General features: G+C 38.3%; 2 protein-coding genes across 2 annotated transcripts; one reads left to right on the top strand and one right to left on the bottom strand.

Moving 5' to 3' along the window:
- Positions 1–410: 410 nt before the first annotated feature.
- LOC112192224 (TOM1-like protein 6) lies at positions 411–5,056 on the top strand. The gene is made up of 9 exons (XM_024331876.2): positions 411–784; positions 1,434–1,512; positions 1,637–1,735; positions 2,257–2,370; positions 2,647–2,810; positions 2,958–3,039; positions 3,115–3,200; positions 3,332–3,622; positions 3,885–5,056. Exons 1-9 carry the CDS (start codon positions 648–650, stop codon positions 4,783–4,785), a joined length of 1,953 nt encoding a protein of 650 aa, XP_024187644.1. The 5' UTR covers positions 411–647; the 3' UTR covers positions 4,786–5,056.
- Positions 5,057–7,501: 2,445 nt separating this feature from the next.
- On the bottom strand, positions 7,502–18,169 carry LOC112192223 (regulatory-associated protein of TOR 1). Its single transcript, XM_024331874.2, has 24 exons — positions 17,845–18,169; positions 17,416–17,761; positions 15,846–15,948; positions 15,334–15,416; positions 15,097–15,255; positions 14,862–14,978; positions 14,577–14,731; positions 14,171–14,325; positions 13,927–14,071; positions 13,769–13,847; positions 13,476–13,577; positions 12,793–12,876; positions 12,576–12,686; positions 11,907–12,260; positions 11,613–11,802; positions 10,830–11,408; positions 10,266–10,586; positions 10,038–10,161; positions 9,510–9,643; positions 9,260–9,405; positions 9,057–9,158; positions 8,811–8,896; positions 8,429–8,564; positions 7,502–8,325 (listed from the first exon to the last, which is right to left on the bottom strand). Exons 2-24 carry the CDS (start codon positions 17,710–17,712, stop codon positions 7,987–7,989), a joined length of 4,101 nt encoding a protein of 1,366 aa, XP_024187642.1. The 5' UTR covers positions 17,713–17,761; positions 17,845–18,169; the 3' UTR covers positions 7,502–7,986.
- Positions 18,170–23,719: the final 5,550 nt, after the last annotated feature.

A 23,719-nucleotide genomic window follows, 5' to 3' on the forward strand; every position in this document is an offset into this window, starting at 1 on the left:
AACCTCAAAAAGTTCAACCTGGCTAAAAAATAGCCCTCAAATTAGTCACTATGCTTTTACAAAAAGTGTCGCACACCATAAAAAAGAGACAACACAGGCCGTCCCCGATGGGGACCTATACAACAGTGTCTTCTTATCCACAAAGTCACTCCCCTATATTATTCCATTCTCTGACTTTTCAAGCTCATTATCACCACCACTCACCACCCCAACCTCAACTTTGCTAGCTATTGAGGATCACACTCTTGGTTAATTATTATAAAAATAAAAAAATAAAAATAAAAATACTTGTGTATACGTATAGTGACCGTATGGGAGGGAGCCTATGGGGGCACAGCTCTCAACACGCGTCGACTCCACGTGGCGGGGGGGTGGAAAATACCAAACTTTTATATAAGAGTCCGGGAAAGCATACGAAACTTGGGCAACAGTTTTTAGGATAGAACAAAACGCCTTTTTTCTGCAAATCAAAGCTTCAATCTTTATCTTCTTAGACTGAGAAAGATTGAGACTTTTTTTTAATCTAGGGTTTCGAAGGCTTTAGGCATGGAGGTGTGAATTGTGAAGGCGGTGTTGGTTGTCGTTTTTGAGGTGTGAATTGGTCTCGGTGAATTGAATTGACTAGTCGGAGAAAAAGAGAGGGGAAGATGATAGTGGCCACGTCAGCGTCGTCGTCGTCGTCTTCGGCCAGTGTGGCGGTGGACAAGGCGACGAGCGATCTTCTGATAAACCCTGATTGGACGATGAACATCGATATCTGTGATTCCGTCAATTCTCATCAGTGGTATGATACATACATGCTTCTGCTTCTAAAAGCTCCTGGCTTTTTTTTTTTTTTTTTTTTTTTTTGTGGCTACGTTTTGGTCTTTTGGTTGACTTTTGAAATTTCTACGCTTTTGATGATTATGGGTCTGAGGCTCTCTACTGCTTAATTCAGATGAAGGTTCTTCTTTATTTGTTTATTTATTTATTTAATTTTCTTGGGTGGTACTTGTTATGACTTCTTGAGGCTAATTCTGTTTGAGTGAGGATGATGTATTGCTTAGTAGTGAATTGCAGAAACAGAGGAGTATACTATTGGAGGGTGTTTTTTTTTTTTTTTTTTCTTAATTTTATTTTATAGGATTCTAATTTTCTACAGATCATTGTAGGTGCAAATTAGGTTCTTTGTTTTTATATAAAGGGCATTCTTCCTCCTATTTCAATTTAATCTGTTTCTGGATTTTGTTTTCCCCTTGATGGGACTTGAAGCTGATGGGAAGGCTTTTCCATTTTTTATTTTTTTGACAGAATGGTTTCAACAATTTATTTTAGAAAAAAAAGAAGAATATATATATATATATATATATATATGTTGGGAGTTAAATTGAATGAAGCTCAATTATGGTAGAGACTGTGCTTGTTCACTGACGGGCTTGTGTTGAATTTCTCAGGCAGGCAAAAGATGTCGTAAAAGCTGTAAAAAGAAGGTTGCAGCATAAGAACCCCAAAGTTCAATTCCTTGCTTTGACGGTGAGCTTTTATCCAAAACAATCTCACACTTCCAAATTGTTTTATCTGCGTGTGTTTCTTTCGTTTCAGAAATTAACAGGGTCTTTCACTTTTAGTTAATTGTGTGATAAATCTGCTTTTGTAGCTATTGGAGACAATGGTGAAGAATTGTGGTGATTATATCCATTTTCAAATTGCAGAGAGGAATATTTTGGGAGAGATGATAAAAATTGTGAGGAAGAAGGTAAGTCTGGCAGACGCTTTAATACCCTGATTCTGTTTCTCAAGACTTTGATATTATTCTTTTAAGCCATATTGTGTGATGTGTAGTTCTTTTGAGGGAATGATTTTGCAAAATCCAATATGTTTTTTGGACTCTCTGTGCATGTGCACATGCGTGATATAAGAATGAGTAGGGCTTAAATGGCCTGTTCTTGGTGGTTTTTATGCCTCCTGTGTTTTAGAAAATATAACTCTATATAGTTATTGCAAATCTTCAGGTTGATGACAGGTTGTAATTGTCCCAAATGTACTGCAGTCTTGCTTTGATGACATTCCTTCTATGCTCGTTTTTTCTTTTTATCTTTTTCATTGTTATGTAATTCATGATGCATCAAAGCCTCTTCCTGTATCAGCATTGTTAGTTGTTGAACCTTCATCTCCTACATGATTAATTTAAATCTTCTTGTTGTTCTTCTGGACTTGGAATTCTTCAGTTAGAAAGTCTTATCTCACTCTAAAACCCATATATGTGTGGAATTTCAGTCAGATATGCAGGTAAGGGATAAGATTTTGATATTGGTGGACTCTTGGCAAGCAGCTTTTGGTGGGCCTTCAGGAAAGCATCCTCAGTACTATTGGGCATATGATGAGCTAAGGGTATGCATTTAGCTATCCAGTTCAGCTTTCTCTTATGTTTTTAACTCTTCAGGTCTCCTGCCTAGTCGGTATTAACAGTTAAGATTGGATACATACATACATCTGTGTGCTTCGCTGAGCCTGTGTATTAGAACCTCCAACGTGCTATGTCAGAAATGTCTCATGGATGTACTGAATTCTGTTGGGTTATAAACGGGTGGCATGATAATTAAAGATTAACAACAATCCTAAGTTATATGTATACTTTAATACTCATTGTGCAATTTCTGAATGCAGCGGTCTGGAGTAGAGTTTCCTAAGCATTCCTTAGATGCAGCTCCAATGTTTGCACCACCTGTTGCAAATTCAGTACCAAGACCTTCTCAAGCTGGATATGGAATGCCTAGCAATTCCTCAAGGCGGCTTGATGAGACAATGGCTACAGAAAACGAAAATTTAACGTGAGTTTGGCGTTGTCTCATTCCCTAAACGTCCCTTGTGTTTCCTGGTTCTGTGTCTATCAATGCCCTTGTTGAGGAATGATTTCTTTCAAAAGGCTTCTATATTTGTTGTTTCTCATTGATTTTTGTTATTCTATATTATCTTAGTTTGACAAGCCTGGATTCTATGAGGGATGTTATGGAGCTCTTGAGTGACATGCTGCAAGCTGTGAACCCTAATGACCGATTGGTATGGAGAATAATGTAGTAAACTTTGTGCTCATAAGTTGTGGTAAGATGCTTACCTTTGTGTTTGTGTCTGTAGGGTGTAAAAGATGAAGTCATAGTTGAACTTGTCAACCAGTGTCGTGCCAACCAGAAAAAGCTGATTCATATGCTAACTACAACCGGGTTAGTCTCCTGCAATCTCTCTTTTGACTAATCTTGTATATTCTTTATAAGATTAAGATCTTTTCTTGCTGAAATGTTTTTTTTTTATTTGCTGGTACAATATGTGACATCATCTTTTCTGCAACGTGCAGAGATGAAGAACTTCTTGGACGGGGTCTCGAATTAAACGACAGTCTGCAAAGTTTGCTTGCAAAGCATGATGCTATAGCTTCTGGTTTACCTTTGCCAACTGCAAACTTTAGTCCTCAATCAGCTGAAATGCCCGCATCCAGTTCCAAGCATACTGAAGCAAAAGACTCCAGCATAAGTGACTCCAGTCCAAGACCTAAGGCCAGTCCCTCTGCACCAGTTGTTACCACGTCAAGGGTCCAAATTGATGAAGATGAAGAAGAGGAAGATGAATTTGCACAGCTAGCTCGAAGGTTGTCTATGACTGATCATCATTCTCTATTTATCCTATTCTTTAGGCTCATTAAAATTCATTTTTTCTTTTTGTGAGTGCTTGTCTAATAAGATACAGCTCCATTGCTCTAGTCCCATTTTCATTAAGCACCTTACTGATGACTTGCATGACCAATTAATGGTGCAAAAAGTACTGCAGATGTAGATACTCTCTGGCTTAAGCTCATATATTCAATTTGGTTGGGTTATATTCCTAACTGTTGCTTGTTTTATTGAATGCAGGCATTCCAAACAAAGTACCTCCAAGCCTACTGAAAGCACACCTAATGGTACCAGTGAAGGTTTGGCATTGGTAAGCGTAGATCCGTCTCAGTCTGCATCAGTGGCAACATCTGTCCCAAACAACGCGTTAGTTCTGTCTGATCCACCTGCTTCAAGTAAGACTACACAAGAGCAGAACATAATTGACCTACTGAGTATCACTTTGTCGACAACAGCAATCTCCAGTGACACCTCTCCTCCTCCTCCTCCTCCTCCTCCAACATCTGTCCCTCCCCCACTTCCGGCATCTAACGGTAATGTTCATCAGATACCGGCTTCCCCCGCTATACAAGGCAATCCCTATCCTTCCCAAGCTTATCCTGGAAATCCTGGGCTTGGATCCTACAACAGCTATGTTGTTCCTTGGGCACAACCTCAGGCCCAACAACCTCAATTCAGGCCACAATTACAGCCACAGCAACAGCAGCTACCTCAATTCCAGTCGCAGTTTCAACCTCAATATCCCCAATACTCTTCTGCCTACCCTCCTCCACCATGGGCATCTTCTCCTGGTTATGCTAACAACCAAAATCATGTGTCCGCCAATAGTACGTATGCGGCTCCTCACACCAACACAACGGCTTACATGCCAGCGCAAGGAGCAAGGCCTTTGCAGCAGTATAATTCGTTCTCCGCGAGAGGAACCACTGGGTCAGATAACAACGGAGGTTTCCCAACAAATCCTGGTCCTAGGAGCCCTGGACCTGCTGCAGGACAAAAGCCCTTCATTCCCTCGTACAGATTATTTGAAGATCTGAATGTTTTTGGCAATGCTGATGGAAAGCTTAAGGTGGCGAACAGCAACCCATCATCTGGCTTCTCTGGAACTCCAGGCCAAGGTATGGTGGGTGGGAGGAAGTGAAATACTGGCGTACAGAACAGCCCATGTGAATATGTGTTGCACCTCAGTAGCTGCATCTTCTTCATCTTCTATTTTGGATGCACTGGATGTTATTTAGGTTGGCAGGCTCATAGCCTTGATTGTCAGTATTAGCAGATTCATTGCTTCTAAGACTTCATATCATTTCTTAAAACGTTTTCTGTTACTAGTATTGTGAAGTGACATCGGAGAACTTCGTTCCACAAAATGTATTAGTGACGGTAGTTATCCTCTATCCTCGCGACTTATAATTCCCAGAGTTTTTTGGTGTGTGTGTGTGTGTTTGGAGGATACGAATATGGTTTTGAGAAGTGAGAATGATGGGTTATGATCGGTTTTCTTTTTTATTAAAGCTTCAGACCAATATAAAGTTCCCACACAGCAACAGCTCTTTCCACCTCAAGCTTAAAAATATAAAAGACAGTATACCGGCCAAGGCATTCAGTTTAGCAAAAAGAGCATTACTCATCGGCCAACTTTTGCCGAACGAGTTTGCCTGCCGAAGTCTTTGTAGAGCCAAGCACAAAGGGATGTTATGGAGCTAAGCAGCTTACCAAATTAGCATCGATCCCATATCAGCTTGACGGCCTTGACCACTCCAATGCCATTATAAATGAATGTCAGCAGCACAACTAGCTAGCTTGGCCTGGTGCTAATGCTATTCTCATCTGCAATAGATTATAGAAAAGTTATTTGAGAAATACCTGAATTAAAAGAGATATTCAATTACAAACTACCATTTACAGAAAACTTGGTAGTTGGAATGTTAGCAGATGCAACAGAAACATGCATATATACCCGTTCAATCACACCACGGGCTGGTCTTCATCTTCTTGCTCTGTCACCTTCTAAATTCTAATATGAAGTTTTGGATGTGAGAAATCTTGGTCCACTGACTCCACTCCTTAGCCTGTCAGGATATTTCTTTTTTGTCTCACAAGATGATGAGATGAGTTTAAAGGATCCAGATCTTCACCATTAGATATTGAACGGTTCGCATTTAAACTTAAGGATCGATAAAGAAGGTCAGTTCCTTGTGCGCCAAGTTGAGAATATAACTGAGGATCTTCTCGACCTAATGGAAAGTACGTAATAACAAAAAGAAAAGTATTATTGATGGCTGTGGTTAAACCCTAAACCCTTACGGAAAGTCTTCCTCGACATAAATCAGGAGTCGACCGTAAAGGCTGCAGATATCAATAGATCGATACTCCCTTTCTCTCTCGATTAATTAGGTCAAGACCAAGCATGCCTGTGGTGCACACTTTCTCAAAAATCTTTGTGATGTAGACAACCGCAATTCCAGCCGAGCGGCCGGTCGGCAGGGAGGGGGAAGAAGATCTTGTGATTGTAGTCAAGTTTGGCAAGCCATGCTCTAGCCGCCGTTCGCTGTCCGATCCAGTCCATCTGGAAATAGGCCCAATACTACAGGCAGATATGTTTATCCCTTTAGCCTGCATCAAGCAAACATGTAATCAGGCATTTTATAGAGGGATGATGGAGCGCGATCTTTTGGTTGTAGGGTGTCCCTGAAACTCTACATGCAGAGATTTTCGACTAGTTGTTCCCGGTGAGACCTACTAGGTGCCTATTCTTGTGGTAGCATGCGACGGCACTTACCGGAGGGAAAGTGATGAGATCTTGAGTTTCACTCCTACAGCTGAATCTGCAATCGAGGGTTTGGAGAAGGTGAGACTTGATGCTGCCATTATTGGACAATCACCGATGTGTGCTATATGTTGGAAGGATTTTGCACCCGAAGATGATGTTGATCAACTGATGGTTACTCGCATATGCCCTGCTCTCACTGTTATCATGGAGATTGCATTGTCCGCTGACTGAGCGTTAATCATCGATGTCCCATGTGCCGATACCCGATGCCACCATCATCGTCGAATCCCCAAAGTCCTCCTAATTAAGGAGGTTATGATCCTCTTCTTAAATTTCAGTTAGATTGCATGCTTCTGGTTCATAGTTTAGTGGTGATATTGTTGGGCGCTATATATGTGTGACTGTGTGACAGGGTTTCCTTCCTTGCTTTTATTTGCTCAAACTTGTACTTCATTATGTGGTATGCAGTATGCTATACAATTGCGCGTTGCTTTTTCAGACTTGCATTGCTGCTTGTTGTCTGATTTCATAGCACAAACTGCTTAGATCGATTTAGTTATCATCCTTTGCTTCTTGAATTTTAACGAGGAAACGATCCTTTTATTTTACTTTTTGCGGGAGACTTTTGGGGTTCGTCACCCTATGTGACATTTCAACAAACAATTCGTTGGTAAAAGCTTCGCATAAAAAAAAATTACAAAATCAACGTAGATGAACAAACTCGATATGAGACTGATCTCTAGTCATCAAAAGATGACTGCAACAAATTGGTAGTAGTACTCATTTCCTTGGAATTTTGCGATTCCCTGAAAATGCTCTTTGTATGGTGAGGTTGGTTCTGATATATGTCGGGCATTGATTGTTGATTTTTTTTCTTTTTATTCACAGATATGCTGACGTGCATATTAAATGAAACCAAACCTCAGCTATAGCTTAAATATTGTCCCGAACCTGGAAGAAAGGTTCAGGGAGAACAGATAGAAACCAGCTCAAACATCTTGAAGAATTAATTACAAGTTACCTGCTGCCTAATTCAATTGGGAAAGAAATTCACAAATTCTACTAATACAAGGTGACAAAGGCAGAGTTCGTTGGAGATGATTGCCCAAATCACCATCTATAAGCAACACTAACATTATAATCATTAAAAGTGTGTTGCATTTACAAATTGGGGAAAAAAATTGAGCACACGAAAATGAGGGAACTAAAACATTAAAAGGATATTTACACACATTTACCTATATAACAGATTATTTTCCAGAGCCCCCAATTTATAACCAGGAATTGCTTCCCACAAATGTGACCTTCAACACGGGAGGCTAATGAATATTATAGCATACACTTTGGTATAGCGCACCCTACAGATACTTCCAGACCTTCCAGATCCATCGACAGCAAAGAAGTTTAGGACAGTGGGACGTATCACACAATGGTCCAGATGCACCAAGTAATCTTCAATAGCACCGACGGTAATCTTCAACAGCAGAATTGTGATTGAAGTTCCATCCGTTTGCACTACCTTCCAATACAAAAGGAAGGCTTATCAAACCAATCAGAAAATGATTCTCATTTTCATCTACCTTGAGAGTTGTCATCAGCATAGATGGACGCGCAAGCATCAGCAGCACCAGCAGCAAGCAGTACTTCATACGGATGGAAGGCTAGGCAGCTAACAGGGCCAATTTTTTGGGCCATAAAGGAAGGGTAGTATCTAATGGTGCCTAATTGTTCGCCCTCCAAACTAAAGACTTTTATGAGCTGCTTGGCTGAGCCACTGGCAATGAGCGGAGCGTGTCTATGAACAGCTAAAGCTGTGAGTGAACCCCTGTGAGCTTCGATTGTGAGGTAGGGATCTTTACTATTTCTGATATCAAGGAACTGAATGTCACCAGCCTGACATGCACTTACAATCTGTATGAAGGTAACATGTCAGGTAAGCTACACTATATAAAAGTCGGTGCATTATGTGGAATAACTTTATCATAGCCAATGACAGACAAACGTCTCTTCTTACCTTAGAAGGATCAAGCCCCGGTTGAAAGCCAATCCCCACAACTCTTTCTACCTTCTGAGTGTTCCCAACAACTCTTTCTATCTTCTGTGTGTTTCCTACAACCTTTGGAGTGTGCGGCCGCATTTCACAGACAAGCCTACGGAGGCACAATAAGCAGATCAACTGAATGCACTTGCTTATGCAGAACCAATATCAAACTAGAACAAGAATAAAGAGCTATGCTCAAATCCAGAAACATATGTTCAAATATAAAGGACCAAAAGTAACAGTGGTGATAGCAAACGAGGTTAAATCATTAGAAAGTCGTAATGAATCTTTTACTATCAAAGGCAGTCCACTGCTAATATTTGCACCATGCAACAAGAAGATTTTGAGTGCTTACATGTCAGGAGTTCGCACATCATAGAGCCTAACAGAACCGTCAACAAAACCAGCTGTGAGTTGACTTCCATGAACTTGAGATGCAGACTACACAGATAATGCAGGATAAATCATTATCAACTTCATTTTTTCCATCAAGCACATGACATATCCTAACAAACTATACGTTTAAAAAAGGTTCCAAATTTATTTAACTGAGCCAATTTAAGCAAGCCAACATAATATAAAGTGATATGGTATAACTCACCAATGCTGAAATGCTACAGTCTGATTGAGAATGAATAGAATTAACAAGCTGCTCCTTATCGAGATCCCAAAGCATAATGGATGATAGCTCACCAGAGGCATACTAGCAATGTAAATGATGGAGAAGTACACAAAGAATAAGAACAAAGGAAACATGACAAAATTTCCACCAGTCCATAAGCATAACAACTTAAGAAAGCATACCAGATATCCAGATTGCTGCTGCCAATCCACAACAGCATTAAGACTTCGAACACCAGGTTTATGTCCTTGAATTGAAGAAAATGCAGTAACAAGTTTCTGTTTACCCTTCAAAGTATAATCTTTCCAAATCCGAATGTTTCCATCACCTAATCATATGAACACAGGAAAACAAGTGCAAAATATTAAGAATTTTTTTGACTAATAAGCCTTCCTAACCAAGAAGTTTATATCTCTCAGTGTAGAAGTTTACTTGAGGCAGCAAGAAGCAGGCTGTCATCAAGTTCATTCACAAAGCAAAGCTTGGAGATTCCTTTGTCAGGAAATTCATGGTTATCAAAGCTGTTCAGAAGGATAGCCTCCTTAGCCTCTTGGTAATTCCATACCCTACAAAGCAATAGACACAAAATAAGTCGGTCAGCGATAGTATGAGGGTAATCAACTAATCACAACAACAGCCCTTAATTATATCATACATAACAAAAAGAAAAGAAAAATGCATTTAATGAGCATTCAATTTTGATAGCAAGAGGCCAAGGAACAACCAACTGATACCAGTCAGAAACTTTATCAGAAGTCATAATAAGTTGCGACTATTTTCAGCACAGGTCTATCTTTATATTTTGAGATGGTCCATGCAAGCACAAGAAGAATTGTCGAACAAGGCTTACTATTTCAGAAACATGTCTACATGATGCTACCTAACAAAATCAAGCTATAAATCTCATGAACATATCAAAGATGCTGAAGCAAAAGATTGAATATAAATAAACCTACAGACCTGATTCGTTCATTCTCATCAGCCGCAATCACAATAGGAGAGAATGGTTCCAGCAAAATGCTTTTCGTACCCGTTTCAAATTTTGTGTCCCAGCTTGCAATTTGATTATTAAGCTTGCTAACAGCTGACCAATAACACGGAATATACATTAATTCCATTACCAAATACTCAAATGTTATCAAAATGGGAATAATAGATAACAAATAAAGATTAAAGAGGAAAACCAACATGAGTGCCGGCATTTAGCTATGTGCTCCATGGCAAAGTTTTCTCTCTCCTCTCTTCTAGTTAATATTTCTTTACTGTCATCTGCCCCTATAAGAAGTGGCTTGGAAAAGTGACCGCAACTCCAATTGTAGATTGTTGATTGAGGAAGAAAACTTCGTTCTGAGGCACCAAAAGTTCCCCCAGAACCTAAAAGGGGATCAGCTAAACCTGAATCTGGACTCATTAGATGAGGCCTAAATTCTAGAGAGCAAACCCTTCGCATTCCAGCCAAGTAATTTGCCCTTGGAGGGCTAACAGGTGGAGTTCGGAAAGGTAAATGACCTGCCAATAGCAGTGCAAAACCAAAACTCAGACGAGGTGCAGTAATAGATTAATCTGACACCAAAAGCAACATGCTGTCCAAACTGGAGCTGAATGTGAGACAAAAAATATAACTAAGCAGCATGCACGCTTATTAACTTTGATTGATTCTTTCAATTACAATTATATTATTTCAAAGGGAGAAGCAAATGGCCAACCGTAGTCAAAGTGATTCCCATTCAGTTTTCACCAGAATATCCTTACCTCCATTCATATCGAACCATGAAGACGATCGAGCCAATCCAGCAGCAAGACTCTGACTTGGAGACGCTGTAATGGATTCACTAGGTCGAAAACTGTTACCCGTGGACTTTACAGGTTTCGCCACCACTTGCTCAATCCCTATAATGGCTAATACTCGGCGACCAATTTTTGCAATTCGTGGAGATGGATCTTTGGCTAAGTTACACATAGCCAATACACACTGAGAATACATTTGACTGTCCAGGGGTCTAGGAGTCAAATGGTTAACAATACCATTGCTCCCACCATCATCTAATATTCCAGAATCAGAATGATGAGATAAATCATCAGACAATGGAGATCCATGCATAATTCCAGAACTTGCTAGGGGACTGCTGGTAGAAACTCTTCCATCCCGAACCAATGAGCTGTCATTGCCAACTCTCGAAAGTGGACCAATATGAGATGAAGCACTACCAGGACCTTTAATACTAACCAAAGCAGGCAAGGAAGTCACAAGAGAATTAGACTGTGGTTTCCAATAGGCAGCAGCAATCGACTTCAGGTGCTTGTTGTGTCCAAAGGCAAAGCGTCCTAGAGCTGTCAAGACAAAGAAGAAACCATAAATACATTTGCCACTAGCTATCTCTTCATTGTTAATAACAGAAAACCTGATGCTTGAAATGGGGATGAAAAGGAAGCAACACTAGCTATTGTAACCATTAACTAGTAATCAAATGCACATAACTACTTATAGGAACGTTCCAACCCCATGAATGAGAATATAAAATGACTGATACATACCAACAGCAACTTCTGCTCTGACAAGAGGGCTTCCATCTGAAACAACACTTAATAGGCTTTTAATGATACTAATTTCAGCCCTTATCTTTTCCTCATCATCATACTCATCGTCTCCACCATTGCCATCTCTACATGATCCTGAACCCACATCAAGCAGGGTGCCCAATGCGAAAACAGCAGAAGCCCTCACCTGAAATGAAACAATCTCGATGACTAAGTTACAGATCATGGACGTAAGGTCCAAATTATCATCTGTTAATGAATAAAAACAGTCTACATGGTAAAAATGTAAACCTCTGGTTGGGGCTCAGCAAGCAGAGGAGCACATATTGCAGGGGCATCTGCCTGCAAACCAAATATTTGGGCCTCCGTGAAATCCTCCCATAGTTTCCCCAGACAGAGGCAAAGCCACTGAAGAAATAGGGGTTCAGTTTGTGTGTCATTTGGTGTTGGACCCTGAAGGTGCTTCAAACAAACATGGATTAAACCTGCTTCAATACAAGCTTCCTGGCCACGTCTATGGCCATCAACTATTACAGCCAAAACAAAAGCAGCCATTGCACGCTGCTCTGGATATGCTTCCATGCTATCAAGAAACCTGATGAAATATATATGACCCCCATCCTTCACTAGATCCACCTGGCATGACTGAAACAGTGAAACAGAAACAGAATTACTACTAATCTAACTAAGGGGGCCATTTATATAGCGCACATGAAAGGTAGTTCGTGAAGGTATTATATAAAAAGTGAAATAGGAAGGAACAAACTTAGTTGATAAGGTATAAAGCGACATGCCTTGCATATCAAGATAATAACAATTTGGAAATGTAGACATGGATGACTAAGACTAGAATAAGTCAGAATAGTGACACCATGACATACAGTAAATTGCACATTCTGATAAACATATCATCGGTATTAATATCTGAACAAGGACTGTTCTGAAGAAATCTAGATATACCTTATCCAGTGCAAGAATTTTTGTCCAAATGAATACAAGAATCTGTCGTAGTTCAGGTGTCATCGTTTGCAACAGCTTCAGTACATATGGAAATATTCCAACAGACAATGCCTATAAAACACAAACATGATTCCAAATAAAAATCTCTTATTAATTATTACTCAAAAACATCAGATAGAATGGATGGACATGCAAACAAAATATAAAAAAAACATACCAGATCTACAGCCCAGGGTCCCATATCAAGGAATCTCCCGAGAAGAACCAGAGCCCGAAACCGATGGCATTGACTAAGTAACACCTAAAACATAGATGATACATGAGAATTAACAATATAGCAAAATTAGTTGAGCTGAATCAACATATAAAAGAAAATAAGTGCCCCTAAGTTATGCTAGAAGACCCACGCGCTTTCCCCACACCTCCACCTACTTCCTTTCTCTTTTTTCTTCCGAAAAGTCATTTCTTTTGTTGTCTTTTTCCTTCAGCACTTGGCATACATGGAACAGATGCCAAGAAGCTCCTCACTGAAGGGAAAAAGGAAATAAAAATATATCTCAACCAATACTTCCTAGGACTACCATGTCATTCTGCCCACTTAAATTTACAGCTGGCTATAATGAATGTGTGCGCGCCCGTGCACAATTATCATGGTATGCATACATATAATATACATTATTGCCAACTACACAATTATTACACCAAATTTCTATCAAATGCCTCGCATAGGATACTAACTTGGTAATACCAACCAGGAAACTGGCATAGTAACATTTTATGACTTTGGTCAACCCACCATAACAACCGAACCTCAAAACTAATAACATGACTTATTACATGTTAATCCCACAAGCTTTTAGTCAAGCCAAACTAGTTTGAATGACAAGTAGAGCATCAGACCTGAAGAACAATAGGCAACTGCTCTGGTGGTTTCTTGTGTTCAGACCCGTGGTCAAGCCATACCTCAAAAGCAGTCAACTGCTCAGTGAAAAATGGACTTGGCTGGCATAGAGCAAAAAATAATAAAAGTCAAGTCAATAGGATAAACACCACTGAACAAGAAATCCACAGGCAAATTGATAGGCATATCACGCAAATACAAATTATGGCACTATTGAAATGGATCAGTCTGCATATAGCCATTCTCATATATGATCAAAGAATATGAAACTTGCACATGACATGAAGCACACCTGAAACTCAGCATTAGGATCCTCAACCAACAATGGAAGCTGAGAAAGGCATATCTCAGCAGCCATATCCCATGCATCCCTGCAGAGTGCATAAGCAAAAGTGACTATTGATTCAATAACACATAAAGCGTAAACTTGAGAATTACATCCATTAGTACCACATGTGGTGCTGATGGGTAGAAGGCAACTGTGGATGAGAGATTGGAGAGCAATTTGCAGATCGCATAATCCGCTCGGCAAGTAAAAAGTTTCGAAACAGGCTGGCAACTAACAAATCTTGTCTGAAAAGTCTCTGGAAAAGATCTGCAAAACAGATAGATGAATAAGCCATAAATAAACAGGCAATTCGAAGATATGATACACCATAAAGGTGAATACCAAATCAGTAAATTGTAAAATTACCATGAGGAAGAACATTCCATGCAATTGTGTCAGTGATAGCAGTAAAAATCCAGTTCAATTCACCCAAAAGGGTTTTCCGGTCATTTTGACGGCCAGGGATTTTATCTATTAGTGAATAATCAAGAGACTCATGAAGTAAGGAACGTGTGCAGAACCTGAGAAGATAACAGAAAATTTATTAGCGCCCCCAAATTAACTTATCTTTAATAAGTAATGCAACATATTCCGCATTCAAACAAAAGTTGGAATGATATAGCATGCCAGAATATAGCTAGGCCATAACATTAAAAGCATGAGATGCTATTATTAATAACTAATAGTCATATTGATAATAGCATGACTTCCTACAGCAAGATAAGCTTAAAATGATAATCAGAACACCAAACAAACAAGGAGAAAATTTCACCATCTTAAAGCCATCTTGATGGGAGTTGTGAGGCAAGAAGTAAAGACATCAGCAGGAAATTCCGCACTCTGCGGAAGAGTCTCATGTGGTTCACAAGCAGCAAGCAGGATACAATCTCTTGGAGATCCAGAGTTAGAGCCAGCCCAATCATGGAGCTGAGCCAAAAACAAAAATTCCAAAATTATATTCAAAAGTCTAGACTATGAGAATATTATACCCACTCTGCAATAATAAAGGCATAATTTATCAATTCAGTAAAACATGTATAACTGAATTGTTAGATACCTCAATGAATGAATTAACAATCATGCCAGCGGCAGAACAGTCAAAGACATATATTGAAGGTGTCTTCAACCAGGAATCAAGGTCGCTAATTGGCAAGGGAATATACTGTGTATAACTCTGCACCCAAAAAAATAAAATAAAATAGAAATAAAATAAAAAGGAAGAAGTTAAAACTGAGGATAATTTTATTTTAACATTGCAACAGAAAGGCAGCAGGCTTTAATTTAGTAAAAACCTTATTAAATAGCCAAATTTCACCATTAGCAGTTGGCTTGGGTACACCATGACCATTATAATGGAAAAGAACTCTCTCAGACTTGGCATATTTGCGGCATGTACTACAAAGCTTCTTGACTTCATCTATAGTAGGATCAAGCTGAACCCTGTATTTAGCCTGTCAAACATCGTCAGCCCAAATCATTACTCAATGTAAAACAAGAAAAATAACAGTGCACAGAAGACTCATTCTCACCCTTGGTTGCCATCTTTCATACTGTGTACTCAAGGTTTTACCAATTGTTTCAAGAGCTTTTGTTGGAGCCATAGAAAATGGATCTGAAAATAAAGAAGAAGACAAAATGTTCAACCATTATAAATGAGAAATTCAATAAGGCATAAATTGCAACATAAGGGAGTAACAAATGCATGGGACACAAAAACTGTCTCAAACAAATTGCAAAATAGGTTTATTAATTACTTATTACTGGTACAAAAAGATTTTAACAGAAAAAGTTTGGACCTCCTTTAAGGAATATGAACATATTTGGTGAAAAATGTAACCATAGTCCCCAATATCGATTTTGATACTGGATGCTCTGTGCATTCTAAGTAATGGAACCAAAGGATCTACAACACAACACTAGCATACAGAACCAACTACTAAAGGCTCAAAATATCAACACAGGGAAGGAAAGAAAACAGAAGTTGACAACCAATACATAACAACAACTAAAGCAATAGTAAGAATCAGCAGCGTAAAAGCACCTATCCAGCACTCCATTCTGGCACAGGGAGATATCTTAATTACATCAGGCGGATCAACGCTGATGTTTAAACATAATACTAGAGCTACACATCCTGTCTTCATCTGCACAGAAGGTGAAAGTTAGACCAAAGCAGCAGTCATATACATAATAAATAGAATTTTTTGGGCATCTTCAACCAGACACTAAACCAAGAAACTAAATTTGAATACGAAATTCCAAGTAAGAAATCATATAACATTTTGGATGCCCCATGAAGAGAGGATCAATCATTAAGACGATTTCCATAGCAACATAATTGCACATTGCAAAAGTTAAAAATTTCAGATACGAAATTCATTGTTAAAACACAGTTCCACAACCAAATGTTAAACCAAACAAAATGACAGGCAGCCACTCACATAGGCAATAGCTCCATTCCTACCTCTGATCGCCTACACTTATTTTGACTAACACCCCCAGATCTAACCTAAGGTTCAAACGGAAAATATGTTGAAATCAAAATACTATAAGTAAGTATACCTTGCAATTAAAATCTCTTGGTCCAATAATATCAGAAGTATCACCAATACTTCTAAAATCGCTTATCTCAGTAGTAGAAAGAGAAGATATTTGTATTAATATTTAAATATTCCAAAAGTCATGCATAATATTTTGTCACAGCAGAGTTCACTGACCATAATATTTTTGAAATCTCTCAGTCTCAGTAATAGAAACTGAAGAAATTGGTATCAACAGTAGGAAATTCAAAAGGCCATAAAATAAATCTTTGCCCCATCAAAGTTTTCCAACCATAGTACTATATCTTCCTGTCATATGATACATTTGAGAGTTATCAAACTCTTTCAAGAATATTCCATCATCTCTTTAAAACTGTACTTAAAGATACTATTTTTCACCCTTACTGCAAATTTAAAGAACCTTAGGCTTTCAAGAAGACAGGAGAAAGAAGATTTTACCGCAAAACCAGGAGTTCAAGCATAGTATCACTGACACCAGAGTTGCAAACAAGGTGGCACTTAGTGTTCTTACTCCTTGTTTGGCAATAATATGTTCAGTTAGTCACTTTTCTGAACCTCGTGATCTAAACATTTTGGCATTCTCTTTTTACATTTGTAGAGAACTAAATTGAATTTTGTCTACCAATGTGATGATACCAAATTATCAACACTAAGAAGAGATTGACAAGCTTTTGTAGCCTACGGAACTACCAAAGGTATTGGTAGTACCATTGATCAAACGGGGGACATGGAAATCACAAAATCAGTGGAACCAAAAGTAGCAAGGGAATGTTAAAACTTCTTAACACACAACGAACAAATTACCAAACTTTATACTCTTAACAAATTAACATGGATGATGAAAAATTATAATTAATCAACCTTTCATATCACTATAAAATTCAAATTAATTGGCTTTTATCTGGAATAAACCACTAAAGAAAGCGAAAGATGAGCCATGAGCTAACTGGAATAAGGAATTTCAGGTCAATGATCTCACAATTAACAATCATTCAGCACTGTACAATCCAATTTCCAACATCAAAACCAGAAGAAAATACTGAAGCTTACTCGGTCTTTAGGCCGCCATTTCGAAACCAATCCGCTATCAGAAGGACCAGTAGGGACTCGAGCCTCGAACGCGTCGTGGCGAAGCTCACACAAGACAATGGTTTGGGGCAAGTACGCCATGCTTGTAGTGGTTGTAGCCGTGGCATTCTCATAGCTACTACTCGCAGTCTCTGATTCCCTTCTCTGCGAGCTCACATCACCGTCGTCGTGGCTGGAAGCGCAGTCGTCGAAGTGATTGGAGACGACGACCACCGAGGATTGCGAAAACCTGGAGGCCATCAAATCCCCCAATGCCATTCAAATCCAAAACCCCCCGAACACAAGCAGAACACCAATCAACTCCGCCCTAATCCAAACACCATCAAAGACTGAAATCCTTAGTTCCTATTTAGGATCGAGAAAGAAACAAAGAAACGAGTGGAGGTTTACAGAGCACAGAGACTAATCAACGAAGCCGCTAAACCAGCGGCGCATGGAGATTCGCCTGAGGAAAGACAGAGAATCCAGCTCGGAAATTCGCCGCCGGAGGGGTCTGAAAACCCTAGAAACCCTACGCGAAGAGGAGGAAGAAGAAGAAGAAGAAGGAGAGGCGATGGAGGCGCATAAAACAGTGGTGGCGGCACAGCGAGAGAGAAAATGAAAATTAATAAAAATAAAAATAAATAAATAAAAAATGAATAATAAAGAGAGCGAGAAAAATATGGGAGGGGGATTTGTTTCCTGAATAGCACAAATGGAGGAGAGACCGTGGGTTTGCTTTTTCTGTGTCAAAGAATTTTGTTTAATTGGCCGAAAATCGGGTCCGGGTTCGGGTTTTTCCGATTTTTTTTTTATAGTGTTTTTAGTTTTTTTTTTTTTTACCCCCTCTGACCCAGAAAAGCGAAGGTTGGTTTTTTCACCCTTCTGGACTCTCGCACGCAAATTAAACAGACGTGTACGAAATTTACCGGGGAGCGTCCAGCGTCCAGCTCAGCAAGTCAGGTCCGTCGTACTGGTTTAACAGTAGTTTCTTTTTTATTTCCTTTTTTTTGCTAAGAATTATATTCTAGTACAAGAGTTTGTTGTGGCCTACTTACTCAGGGACTGTCCCCCCAGCATTTTCATTCAAGGGGTCTACGTTCCTCCTATGCAACAGCTTTGCTAGCCTAGCCCTACTTTTTTTTTTTCATTTTTATTATTTAGTGACGTGTCCATGTACTACGTACAAAGTATAAACCCTAGCCTATAAACATTATATTTTTGACAAATTACGTCGAATATTCGGATGCAAAGTTCAAAAGAGTTGACTCTTTGGGAAGAGCGGTGGCGCAGTCAAATATCCTATCAAGGAAGGTTAAAAATATGATCGAAATAGCTCACTACCTTTCCGTATATAAGAACTGAATTTTCATAATAAACAATAAATGATAGTTTTATGATTTTTTTCGAATGTTTGTGGCTTAAATTTATTAGAACTTTGATGGTTTACTAAAAAGTGAAAATAAAAAATAAAAAATAGCAAAATTTGAAAAGATCAAATAATTGAGTTTAAAAGCTAAAGTTCTCTAACTACGCCCATAGTAGTTAGAGAACTTTAGCTTAGTTAAAAGATCAAGTGAGACATGAAAACTCACTTGCTTTTTTCTACATGAAATTCAAGTTTAGTTTGATTAAGAGTGTTAGTGAATATGTGGAAACTCATGAATCGGAACATTTTTCTTTTGAGAAAGTACTTATTTTCATAAATAAACAAATATGTAATAAGAGTTAATGTAAAATTTGGTTGTCTTTAAAATTTAGATACTTCATTCTTGTGTTTAACAATGCCATAATTAGCAGTGATAAGAGATTCTTAAGTAGGGCAGCTGTACCATGTGGCGATGTGGTTGCCCAATCAGAACCTTTGCACAAGGGTGTTTAGGTATATTGCTTTATTAAAAGATGATTAATTTCAGAATATGCAAAAAAAAAATTAATTTTAATTGGATTGTCTTACCGCCATGTGGTAGGGCAGTCCTTACCTAAGAATTTCTCGTAACACCCCACACCATAAAAGCATATTCTTGTTCTTTTTTTCTTCTTTTACAAGCATATTCTTGGTTATTTATTTCCCTTTTTTCTGTCTTTTCTTTTTGTATGCAAGTTTTTTTATCCTTTGACAGCATATCCTAACAGTTCTCATACCAAAGTTGGCTTTGTTACCAGAAATATTGCTTTTACTTTAATCAAACCCTACATAAAAAAATTTCAAAGGCACTTTCAAACAATACCATATAAATTGAAACACTTTAGGCCAACTAAAAGTGACATTCAATATTTTCCCTAAATATAATGTGATGCACATAGTCACACATATTATAAGAATCGGAGCTTGAACTTTTTTTTTTCCCCCTAAATACTTCGCCAATGTTATGAATGAGAAATATTTATAAAATAATGCTTGTTGATTCATAAGTTACAAAATACAATAATGACATAATTTTGTTAAAAAAAAAATAAAATAAAAAACTCTGCCAAAAGAAAAAGGATTAATAATAAGAAAAACTTTACGTCCACCGAAAATCGAAATTACTTGCCGTGATAAGATTGAGATCCATGTCTATTCGGCAGATATGCTTAAAAAGGATGAACACAAAAGCATTGATGCCATGACGCATGTACACTGACCTCACTGTGTCACTATCAATTGTGCATATATGTACAGACCTATGCTTACATGATTAGCAAGCACTCCCATATATCCTGAATTAAACTAATCAACCTCTCATTAATTTAACATTCCTTAATCAAGCATGCTTAAGCAATAAGCAGGCCGTCCACGTGTTGCCGGCTGTCTCATCCAACGTCCAAATTCCCAAGATTTGATAATAACAGGTCCATACACGACAATAGTATAATCGACCCGTGCTTTGCTTTGTTATGAACTTCCGATTAAGACTAATTCAGTTTTGCAAAAAGGAAAAATTTTCAAAAACGTGATTTTGAGAAGATATTTATAGCGTTCCAGTATATTGAAACTTCTAGAGTCATCAATTTTTAAACTAGCTCAATGGAATATTGGAGCACCATAGATTGTTATGATTTTGATTTGAGTTTTAAAGGAGATCAAAGCTTTTCGATCAGCTCACCAAGTAATATATACCGAAAACAATTTGATACTCAAGAACACTTGAATTAGGCAACTAGCAGAGTAAGCATGCACACTGCAAACAATTGGTAACTTAACGGGTCCCCGACTCTAAAATATTGGAAGAGTTGTGATTAGGATTTTGAAATACTGAGTGATACATACCGATACTTTAGAATTAAAAGTTAGAAGTTAGAACATAGTAGAGTTTTCGAGCTTTTTCTGCAAGATTATTATCAAAGGGATTCCAAGCTAATCATTGATGCCATTAACAAGAAGTGTTGTACTCCTTGACGTTTGAAGACTCCTCAATGATATTTTCTCCCTTGCAAGCTATTTCGAAGAAATCTCGTTTAACTATATTTCTCGTGAAGCAACTTTGTAGTTGATGTCATTGCTAGCTTGGGTTATAACTCTGATGTTCCTCTGACGTGGATTAATAAGCTCTCGCTTTCGGCTTTGTCAGCTTTTAATTTTGACTTTTTTATGACTGATTGTTCTAGGAACTTATGTTTGTAATTTATTTTCCTCCCAAAAAAAAAAAAGAGTTTTCGAGTTTTGATCCTAAAGTCGAAAGGATGACCTTGTTGCCGTATGGTACTAGAAGACGTGAAGTGAAAAGGAAAGGGGTAGTGCGTCTTTTGGCTATAGGGGAAGATCAGAGATGAGGTTACAGCTTTACAGGTCTGGAGGTCGGTTTTCATGGATATAGAAGGAAAATATTTGGGTTACAAAAGAGACTATAGTCCTTGCAGTATCAGGAATGGAGCGGTCAATATCCGCAAGGTAAAAACAAAGCCTGAAGCTAGCTAGCTGAGCGCCTGAGCTTTGATATGAGAGCACGCAATTAAAGTTACTGCGTGATTGACAGAGACGATGAAAATGTGAGTCGATGAGGATGAGCTTTTGACAGGGGGTGACGTTGAAAGAGAAGGACGGAGACTGGTGCGGGGGACAATTAAGGGTGGATCTAAAGCAACCATGGGGTGGGCTCATGCCCTCCCGAGAATTTTGGCAAAAAAAAAATGAAATTTTTTACAAATAGTCACTTAATTATGGCTCATTCGACATTTTGATCACTCAAGTTTCAAATATATCACTTTGGTCACTCAACTATTACACTGTCAATCACTTAAGTCACCCAAAGAATATTTTTTTCATTAAAAAAAATTATAAAAAATACTCTTTGGGTGACTTAAGTGATTAACAGTGTAATAGTTGAGTGACCAAAGTGATATATTTGAAACTTCAGTTACCAAAGTGTCGAATGAGTTATAGTTGAGTGATCATTTTTGAAATTCTCCCAAAAAAATATACCTATATATAGTCTTTAATAAACAACGTGGTTTCGTTGTTGAAGCCCATCCAGAATTAGGACTCCATCTCCTCTGCTCTGTGGCTAGATTAATCAGAGTTCAATTCTTCTAACTCAGTAGTTTATATGAAAGGTAGTAGCTTTAGATCAAAGGGTGTGTCCATGTGTTTTTGTTTCTATGGTAATCAATAAAAACTTAGTCTTTTGTAGTAGCTTTAGATCTGTCACGCCCTAATTTTTAACACAATTAAGAATCAATATATAATCTCATAATTATACATGCGTGATGATTCAACCATCAGTACAAAATTCCTTTTTAAACCAAGTACATATTGATGCCCTGAACCCACTACATCAATACAGACTCTCTCCGCATAATCAAATATTACACAAGTTTACGAATTAAATTGCCACAAAAAAATAATAAGTAAATGCTCTTCAGAGCTCACTACAAGTGAAAGTCTTAATAACGGTAAAGTCACAAAATTGGCTTCCTACCTTAAAACTGCAAGCACGCTACCTCAACTTCAACCACGATCACCCTGACCTGCAGGATTAACTCCTACACCATCGAATAGTACACCAGCTTACCACACAACAAACCCGGTAAGCTTATAAAAGCTCGTATGAGTAACTCAAAACAAAACTCCACACAACTCACACCAAAAAGAGGAAAACCTTTCAACTCGAGAAAAAGGAACACATATCATGCTTCCCAACACAATATTCTTTTCCCAAAAGAAACAACACAAGTCACCCCGTGACAAAATCATATAAATTGAAAATGTAACAATTAAATATGCATTTCCCCAAAGAACACAACAAAATTCAGCCGGTGACAAAATCATATTATTAATTGAAATTCTTACAATTTAAATATGATACACAAATCCTCCATGGACATTAAAAATAAAGAATCCTCGAAACTCCCTTTTAAAACACATACTCATAAGCATCAAATAGCTCATCGCTACTCCCTATGATGTACAATGGCAACAGACTAAAACTCTAACTAATCGCATCCACTCACCCAGCCAAACGCGTGAAGTCCCGATATATATGTCTGAGGTAACTCCCAACAACCTCGAATCCTCATACCTCCCCGGTCGTCATATCAAAATATTTAAAAGCGGTTACTCAGAACCAAATGTTACTCAATTCTCAAAAGGAGATGTCACCCCGTGACCTCTGATCATCAGACCTCCCCGATCGCCAGATCAAAACATTAAGCAAGTCGCTCTGGACCCAAAATGTTAAACCAAATCAAAAAGAGATGTCACCCGATGACCTCCGAATCATCCAACCTCCCCGGTCGTTAGATTCAAAACATTAAGAAACTCACACAATCTTAACACTTTTCAAACAATAGAAATTCTCAATTCCTAACACACTGTCTCCCGAAAAGTCAAGCCTCAAAACAATAGAATGAAACTCATAAATCCCTATTGCTTAAATCACCCATTAACCCATAAGGATATACATATTTCACATAAATATATATATACACACACACGTAATCATTCACTTGAGAATGCCACTAATATCAACTATAGTTTGCAGTTAACTAAATAACTCTCAAAACAATGAATGTAACTTTGTTAGTAAATAAACATTGTGAGATTACTCACCTTTGAATTTTGATGTGTCTTTTATACAGAACAGAGTAGCACAATCACAAAATATCCATCCAAGAATACTTCGTCAAGTACCTAATCACATACGGTCTTAACTTAGTACACAAATCACAAGCGATTAAAGTCTGAAACCCCTGTTTGAACTAAAACCCCCAAAAGTAACGCCAATCGAGGAGAAACCTCATCCGAGACCACCCAAAGTCTCCAGAACACTTCTACGATCGATATGTCAAAACCACAAGTCAATCA

Source organism: Rosa chinensis, chromosome 3, assembly GCF_002994745.2.
Source record: "Rosa chinensis cultivar Old Blush chromosome 3, RchiOBHm-V2, whole genome shotgun sequence".
NCBI classification, from domain to species: Eukaryota; Viridiplantae; Streptophyta; class Magnoliopsida; order Rosales; family Rosaceae; genus Rosa; species Rosa chinensis.